Consider the following 9,766-nt stretch of genomic DNA (forward strand, 5'->3'; position numbering starts at 1 on the left):
ATATCTGGAGAGTAACTAACCCTAAGTTGAATGATCCTTAAATGTTTTGTGTAATAGAAGTTAAGTTTTGTACTTCTATTGCATTCTTCTTCTATTATTCAAAAATGTAAGTAACAAAAATAAGCATCTTGTCAGATTAGCGATAATTATATAAACTTAAAAATGGCAAGAATTTTTTTTTTTAAACCAATTCAAAAATGAAATTTCCATTAGAAATTTTATGAAATTAAAACCGTCGTTTTAAGTTAATATTTTTTATGCATTAGGATTACAGTTGAAAAATAAGAAGTTGGCTGATGTTATTTGCCAAATGGTAAATGTTAAAAAAGACAATTTTATAATTATAGTTTTCAATTAATCAAGAAAAGTAACAAGATAAATGGATAGTTCTTCGAATGTAATACAAGATTCCCAGTCTATTAAAGTATGAAAAACAAGAATTGACATGTTAAAAAAAAAGTTTATTATATCAAGCTTTACAAGTTTGCAAAACATTGAAAAATAGGCTATATAGGAACTGTGCATTTGTTTCATAAAAGTTATACATACTACAAAATATATATAAAAAGCTGTCTATAAGTAGAAACATTTTTAGTATTAAGTTTCATAACAGTCATTTTACAATTTAGAATTAATATGGATATTTAGTGTTCAACAATATCATCCTTTTAAATAGATTCAGTACAATATAAACATAAAACTCGATTGTTATGAAATGCCCAGGAACAGAATTAAGAACAAGTCTCAATTACAAACATCTTAAAAAGGAGGAGTGTGAGGTGGCATGGGGCAAATGCAGAGACGATCAAGATACTGATGAATCAAGATATTGTAGCCTTCAAGAACTTTACTTTCATGGTCTCGTGGAATGTAAACAGTTTGATCATCCTTGTCAGCCCATCCAAAATATGTGTTATCATTCTCAACTACTCTACCACAATATAAACACTTATCCATGTCGCCTCCAGCAACAAAGAGTAAATTGCTTTCCCAATCCTTTGGTTTAAATACCAAAGGCTCACCGCATGATATAGTAAGTATCTGAAACATTTAAAATGTTAAATACAGTTAGAGATATTAGAATATATATATATATAATTAGAATTTAAGACTAACAAGCAGTGAAGGAATTCAATAGCTAGCATTTTTATTACTAATTATTACAATTCATGCAGCATCTAACTTAAAGCCTGCTTGAATTTAGAATAAATCCTAAAGTATGCTGAAAAAATTTATACAGTAAAACTTAATTCAATCTATAAATTAAAGTCTTATGAATTAAGTTCATAATGCTCATATGCAATTAGAATATAATGAACATATTTGCTAAGATTATTGCAATTGGAAAAACTGCCATTTTATTCCTAACCTGAAATGAATATCATTAAGAATGTCATTCATTTGATCTAAAACAAGATATTCAATTTTGAAGATAAAGGCTGAATGTTATTTTATTAGAACATTCATACAATATAGCACTGTTAATTAACAAGTTAAAGTTAATTATTACTCAGTCTCATTTTAAAACTAGCCTAAATAAGATTTTAAACTAAACTGGATTAAGCTAGACAATTTAATATTTTAAAATTACCTTGATTTTATTTAACTTGTAAGCATCTTTTTCTGCCTTTATAAAAAAATTAAAAATATCAGTCAAGAAAACTTGTGTATAATGTAGTAGCTTGCTGTACTTAATGAAAGGAGTCTAGTCTTATAAAAGAATTTAAATTAAGCATACATTAATTTTATAAAAATTGCAGAAGCTCCTGCTCTACAACAGAAGATTTTAAAAATGAATCAAGTTTTATTTAACAGTATAATTTAGAACTTGTATCGGTTTTATTTATAGAGTAGCCATATCAAAATTTTAAAGAAAATTAAAGATAAGCATACATTTTCCCAAAATATCTTAGAAACATACACGATACAACATATTTTAAACTAGAAAAAAAAAAGGGGGTGGGGGGGTGGGAGAAACTTACTTCGTAATTATTACTTGTCTTAACTTTCAAATCTTTAGTTACATAAGTACAGAGGCCTTTACTAGGAATAGCAGTACCAATCAAATAAGATTTATCCTCATCGTCATAAACCCGCCCAACATATACTTTTTCACCATTAAGCTTTCCACCACAGTCAAAAACAGATTCAGGCATTGGTGAATCAGAACTCATAGGTTCCCATGGACAATCAGGTGGACCAAAGGGAGCTAAACAGAAAAGTATTCATTACATTACATATATTTTTGGAATTTAAAGACAGGATAACAAATATCATGAAAAAAATTAGAAATGCAAATACTATAAATTTACAAATACTTTAAATTCGTTTTTAATAAGTTATATATGATGAATGTAAAGATTACAAGTCATCTTCAACAAATTATATAAGCTTGTCACGATATAATTGTAAACTAGTGTATATTATTTCAAAATTAGATTTCCCTTAAAATTAAATTCTATCTTACAAATGAACATAAAAACCTATAAAAGAAAATGTCAAATTTCAAAATTACAAAGTTAAAATCCATGATAAAATTAAATGCAATAAGCCTTTAATCGACTATTTAATAAAAGAAAAGAAAATGTATACTACAAATGATCCAAACCTTTAACAAAATCAAGTTTACAATCATATAAGCTATAATTCAAATGACATTTAAAAACAAAGACTAACAGATAAGATTTTAATCTTAAAACTATAAACAGGGAATACTATAAATTACAGAATTTATCAATGCGAAAAAAAGAATATATTTAATATTTAGTAAAAGCCCTTACATTACAAAAAATAACTCAAACAGAAAAGAAGAATACAATACACAACAAAATTCAAAAACCTTAAAGTCTGTAAATTATAAATTAAACCTACAAGACTTGCTTCTTTTGACAAGTTATTCAAATATTTAATTTTTTTATATTGCAAAAGCCAGGATTTTTTTAAAAAATTAAAGATATCTTTCAACTTTTTTTAAGAAGAGTAAGTAATCGTATAGTTTATAATTTCCTTCTATCATACATTATCAAATGAAGCAACGACAACCTTCATTTTCAATCAAAATACTAAAAGGAATTTTCTTAAGAACATTAAAATGTTTTTAGAAGATTATAAACAAAATCCGAGAAATATACAAAAGAATTTTTAATTCTAAGTGATAAAGAAACAATGGTACTTACTGGCAATAATTTCAGATCATTATCGTAAAATTTCAAAGACTATTTTACTAATTATACATAATTTGTCGAGCAATCTTCTTGCAATTTAAAAGATTTTTAAATATGATTTGCATAAAACTATCTTTTTAACGATGCAGTTTCGTTATGCAACTTTCATAAGCTTAAATATTTTTTTGATATGATTTGCAAGAGCTAAATTTGACTTAAATTTCAACAACAATTGGCTTTTATTTTTTGCAATTTAAACCTATTTCATTGTTTCAACATTTCAAATCATCATCAGCAAAATTGTATCTTGGATAACCTTCTTTAATCTAAAATTTTATTGTCAAGCAATGGAAAAATAATAAGGAATTTTATAATTTATGAATATTAAATTCTTCCATTCTTCAAGATGTTAAGTACAAGGTAGTTTTTATTTCAGCATTAGATTTTTCATGCAATATTTATAAAGAGCAGATGAATGCTACAAGAGAGTTTTTAAACTTTTAACAAATTTTATACACAATTTTAAATGTATTTTATAAAATTACGAGTATCATTTTCTCAACAATTTAATTAATTGTACTATTAATCTGCTGTCCATATATACAATACAATTAAGTTAAATATACAATTTCTCAAATAATAAATATAACTGAAAACTATTGCAATAATATAAGATTTGAATGGCTTTACAAGCTTGTGTATTTTTAAGGATTGTATTTTATAGCTTAAGAATACTACAGTTTTTTTTTTTTTTTTTCTCCCCTTGCATTTCAGAACTGTAATCGACTTATAAGACAACTTGATCATCTTAATAACGTGCATTTCTTATGTAGAAGAAGAATACAAGAAGACTGTTGCTTCGACTTTATTTTCCCAATACACGCTTTTTGCACATTTAGATACATTTACATTATGCTAGATTTGTTTCATTTCAGAGTACCATTTACAGCAAATAATTTATTCAAAATTTACTCAAACACAAGCTTTTTAACCTAGTTTTACATAATTATAATTAAGTTCATATATCAGCAAAATAGATTGACTTAATTATATATGAATTTAAACTAAAATCTTTCTACATAATCCATTTTAACAGTTGAATGCAAGGGTCTAAATTTTTAACTTCATCAGCTGCAAAACAATCAGCATTTTTTTTGGTCATATATCAAAGTTTAATTAACATAGCAGTTTTTTCCCTACAATTTGAAAGCATTTATCAATATTAAAGAAAAAGCCCATAAAGTTTCAGAATTATTTAACCAATATAAATTTTTATAAATTCAATTTTTTTAGTTAATAAAATTAAAAGAACCAATTGTATGGATGAAGCACCTAGTCACTAGCAGTTTTTTCCCTACAATTTGAAAGCATTTATCAATATTAAAGAAAAAGCCCATAAAGTTTCAGAATTATTTAACCAATATAAATTTTTATAAATTCAATTTTTTTAGTTAATAAAATTAAAAGAACCAATTGTATGGATGAAGCACCTAGTCACTAAAGGCAGTTAGATCATATCAATTAAAAAAATGTTTCTGAATTATTATTGAAGTTTAATGACAATTTCAAACTTAACTCTCAACTGTTTAAAATTTTGTGGGGGGGGGGGATATACAGATTCCAAATACAAATGTGTGGGGGGGGGGCAATGGTTCGATATCTGCTCCAAGCGTCATTTTATGTAGGCACTTTGTATGTTGTGATGATGCAGCCCTTTTACATGAAAAGTGAATAGTCACGGAAATTATAAAGACAGCTAAAATATATTTTCTGACATCCACATATATGAAGAAGTGATAGGCAGAAGTTTGGTGTTAATACACGATAGCAATAGATATCAATTTTTTTATAAAAACATCCAGCATCCCTTAGCCGGTTTGTTTAAATGAATCTAATGGCCGATTTATCCAAGAGAAAAGTAAATTATGACACGATAAGACATCAATATAAAAAGAATTATTTAAAATATATATATATATAAAAGATGTTTTATTACAAGAAATATATTAATCATTAGCAGAAATATCGGCATATATGAACTACGTGAGGAAAAACGCCGTTTTAGATTTCTAATACTCATTTTTAGATTTCTAATTATCACAATTGCTTATTTAATTCAGAAAGTAATTAATAAATACTTACCATCAGGTCTGTCGTTGGATTCGGGCCTGCTTGCCATAATTTAAGCTTTAGAATCACCTTTTAACAGCAACGCTACCAACTTACTGGAGGGTGGGAACGACGCTCTATCAGTTTTTATTTATAGCAACGCTATGTAAACAAAACACGTCATTCCCCAGACGGTGAAATCGCAAAACTTAGGATAATGAGTTTCCGCAACGCAAAATGTATTACAGTTGTCAGCGGAGGGAATATTTCCATTTAGAAAATTCTTTTCTGAATATCGTCATTCCTGCTCTGGCACGCCGACATTTCGAGCGAACTTTGAAACGTTTGCTATCGTTATATATTATTTCCACAAAAACAACTCAAAACAAATATTAAAAGCAAATCAAGAATTTTCCTGGTGTGTAATGAACTCAGAAAATAACTGAGATATTTAAATTTGCATAGATAACAGAAAAATTACATTTTTAAATGTATTTGCATACATGAATTATATATAGAAATTTACTCCAATAAAAGTTTCATACAATTTCCGTACACATATTTTTCTTAAGACATACTAAAAAATTATAATTATTTAATTTTTTTTATTTAGTTTTATTTCTGATTATTTTCATTATTATTGCAGCATTGGAGAAAATTGGAGATGTAAAAGTTATCATGAAAGATTGATCTGCTTCAAACAACTCCAAAAACATAATTACAACATTCTTTCTTTACTCAAGAATCGAAATTCAGATGCAATTCTATTGACATACTTCTACAGGAGCCCTATTTGATTGATTAACTATTAGATTACGTCAAAGAGTGAATTAATTCAGATGGAAGAGGAAAGCAAAATTTAATAGAATTTCGACTTATCCGATCAGTTTTTAGTAACCAGATATCTTTTGGGGACAGATTTCGTGATTTTGAATCTCGTATTTTTTTACCAGACGATAAGGAACAACTGAACAGACAGAACATATGTTCTGTGGAAATATTTCCCAGATTCCCACATCATACTAATGACAAGATGCTTGAAACTCTGTAATCGATTTAACTTCATCAAGCCCATTTAAGCGATGTACTGAGTAAATATTGTGAGCCATTATCCTTTTATATACCAGGCGTTTTAACCCTCCAGCTGCTTATCCCGCGATTTTCGCGGGTTGGCAATCAGTGCATTTTCTATTGCATCCCGCGTTTTTCGCAGTTTAGAGTGTTTATTTTTACGATTATAGAATTTTACTATATCATATTATTATCGTGTAACATATAGTAATAGTTTACATTGTGTGAAAAATATTTGAACTTATTTGCAAATATCGCATCTAAATAGTGACTTTAAAAAGTTGGGCAGTCAGAGGGTTAATAATACATACATTTTTCCTACCAATATAAATTTGAACTTAAAATCACCTTCTCAATTCCGCGAGATGATGTAATTCTTTAGTTTCCGTTCAAGCATCATTGATGAAAACGGGAAATCCCTTTTTTGAACTGTTAAAAGCCACGAATTTGCTTTTTCGTCCTCGTTTCGCTTCATATTCTTAAAGACAAAGCAGTGTCACATTCGTCTAAAATTGTCATGGCTCAGATATGCTGAATAATATCAAAAACTTCTTTCAGATTTCCTCTTAATCAATCAATTGATCAGTATTCTTCCAATACTCTACAGTAGTACAAAAGCCGTTTTCCTAGCATGATATATAACTTTATGTCTATTCATGCCAGTTTTCTTTTAAAATAAAACTAAATCAGATGGAAGCAACCATCGCAGAACAAAAAGCAAAGAGTCATTTTTTAAATAATCGAATCATCTTAATACAAATACAGGAAGCACCTCATAGGGACTCTTAGGCGATGCGAGATACTCGCCTTCCCCGTTTAGTCCTCAAGTTCCGAACCATTTTTTAAGCATCAAAATGCCATGACAAATTTAAATAACAGAGCTTTGAATTGCAGGTTTCTTTCAAGAGAGTTGATTTCAGTATCTCACGGCATAAAATGCATTTAAATTTAAATGTAATTTTAAACAAAACTAAAACAGTTATAAAACCTTTTCAACACAATAAATACTCTGACGCAAAGTTTACCAGAGCCATTGAGTTGTAAGTCAGTCGATCAATTACAAAAATTTAGAACACACTATTGGCGAATATGCAGGCATGAAAAAAAAAAAATCCTATGAATAATGTTCTGAAATTTAAATGACGATTCGAATTTAAATAAGGTCAAGTATAAAATCCTTATAAATTAAATGAAAGCACAAATTAGATTGTCTTGCAAACAATGCGTAGAAAAAATTTTGGGGCCCCTAGGATATTTATTTATTTATTTTGCCTGTTTCATAATCCGGCCTGTCTGCTATGATATTTTCAGCATTCTTCTTCGGGGAAACTTCCGTGTAAAAACTCCTGGATTGCTGACGGAACCAATTTTCCACAGTGCCCTTTTTTCTATTTTGCATAACCAAGCTTTTTATGGATTCTGTGATACATAATTCCTTTGCTTTCAACAGCAATTTCTCATATGGTGATCCGACGATTCTCCTTTAAGAGCTCCTCAACAGCCGAAATCGTGGCACATCTTTGACGTTTATGTGTCCGCCTCACAAACGCTGGCACCATCGGAATATGATACGTTGTGCGAAGTACTGTTCTACGTACTACTCTTTCATCCCACGATAAATTTATGAAGCATACACCCCTTCTATGCAAAGAAATTGGATAACTGCTCTTCGTGTTGATCTGGAAAAATCCATCATGCAATGAACTGCGGAAACAACTCTCCAGAAATCGGGATATTGATGGGTTAACTACACATTAAGCAACTGAGAATACCACCATGCCATCTATCCATTAAGACATTAACTCACTCGGATTTGATACAATGCCTCACAAATAAGGTCTCCTTTTCATTTGGGTACGTTCGTCTTATAAATTCATAATTCTGCTACGAATGCTAATCTTAACTCTTCTAAGTTTTGCATCTATTGCTTATTCAAAAAATGTAACATTCTCAGTAATTTTTTTACAACCTTACAGTGGTCAATGGTACAACAAAGCTTTGTAACTCTGACCGGAGGGCTCCGTACATTTAACTTGAACTTACTATGAAAAAAACATAAATGAGAAAATAACTTTTTTTTTCATATGAAATAAATTATAAGATAGTTATTTTTGATTAAATCTGAAATTTTTATGCATAAAAATAAGTTATTAGAAGAATTCATAATTTTTAAAAGATTCGTTCCTTTTAAATTACAGTCATTATGATATTGTTTAGTAAATGTGGAAAATCTTAACTGAACTTTATAATTTGAAAAAAAGAATCGCTACTTTTAGAAGTCATCTTTTGACTTAGGGTTGGTTTTTTATTTATTTATTTATTTAAATCAACAAGCGTTTTAGTTTCCGGAGTGTCATTTGATATCAGTACTTATAAAGTTCATTTCTCAGAATTTTCTATGAATTCTAATTTAAATTTTGATCTTTCATTACTTGTTCCTAGTCTTAAGCCTCAGGAAAAGACATCCCATTCTCAGGGGATATAACTGTGGAAAATTGTATAATTATACTAACAAAATTTTGGGACAGAATCTGTGTTGACAAACCTGCAAGAGTTGAATCATGCATGGGATGTGGAGGAATCTGCGGCCTGTTAGCTACAAATGAAAGCAGAAACTCATCATCAGTAAAAATAGTCTTATTAAAAGTAAAAAAATCTATAACACTGAACACTTCCATGATTTTTTTCTTGGATTCATAGATTTGCTAAGCACATTTAATCAGATCATAAAATGTAACTGATTTAGCACTGTTGCTAGGTATTAACATTCATTTGTCCATTGCCTATATAGTTGTAATAAATTTTGAATGGGTCAAATGCTCTCCTGCTAAACGGCTGTATGCGCTAATTGTTGCGAGGTTGAAAAATCAATATGATCATGCCTCCCTCCTCCTTTTTTTTAAAAATAGGAATAGTTATAGATATTTGGGATAGTTTAACAGGAATAGTTAATCTCAATAATTAGAATAGTTATGTAAGTTTAGTGGCTATCAGAGTAATCATACAGGGTTTTCAGGACTTAGTAGGATATAACAAACAAAATGCTTAATTAATTAAAGAAAGACATATTGTAAAGAAAATTAAAGATCGAAAAAATAATCTGAATGTCGAGAAATAATCTCGCAAGAAAAACATCTTAGGATGAAAATTTATCGCAAGATTAAACGACTTAGAAATAAGATATTGTGCAATATCGCATATAAAATAATAGATTGAAGTATGCTTAAAACTCAGAAATAGATTAATTAATCTTTCTTTCAAGAACAAACTTCCATATCACAGGGAAATGAAAAGAGAAAATTTGCTGCGGGTCCCCAAAACCTTTTTATTTACTCACCATTACAAAGGCTTTAAGATCGTAATGGAAATCTCTTGCAATAGGCCATGTGACCATGAATCAAATAGAGACAAATTAATATCTT

General features: G+C 28.8%; 1 protein-coding gene across 1 annotated transcript; it reads right to left on the bottom strand.

Moving 5' to 3' along the window:
- Nucleotides 1–440: 440 nt before the first annotated feature.
- On the bottom strand, nt 441–5,467 carry LOC129961065 (uncharacterized). The gene is made up of 3 exons (XM_056074876.1): nt 5,307–5,467; nt 1,983–2,209; nt 441–1,041 (listed from the first exon to the last, which is right to left on the bottom strand). Exons 1-3 carry the CDS (start codon nt 5,341–5,343, stop codon nt 760–762), a joined length of 546 nt encoding a protein of 181 aa, XP_055930851.1. The 5' UTR covers nt 5,344–5,467; the 3' UTR covers nt 441–759.
- Nucleotides 5,468–9,766: the final 4,299 nt, after the last annotated feature.

The sequence above is a fragment of the Argiope bruennichi genome, chromosome X2 (genome assembly GCF_947563725.1).
Source record: "Argiope bruennichi chromosome X2, qqArgBrue1.1, whole genome shotgun sequence".
NCBI classification, from domain to species: domain Eukaryota; kingdom Metazoa; phylum Arthropoda; class Arachnida; order Araneae; family Araneidae; genus Argiope; species Argiope bruennichi.

Coding starts and splice junctions, on each gene's coding strand:
- LOC129961065 (XM_056074876.1), bottom strand. CDS start 5,343: ATGGCAAGCAGGCCCGAATCCAACGACAGACCTGATG. Junction 2,210..5,306: donor ATCCAACGACAGACCTGATG/GTAAGTATTTAT, acceptor TTTTCTGTTTAG/CTCCCTTTGGTCCACCTGAT. Junction 1,042..1,982: donor AGACAAGTAATAATTACGAA/GTAAGTTTCTCC, acceptor TAAATGTTTCAG/ATACTTACTATATCATGCGG.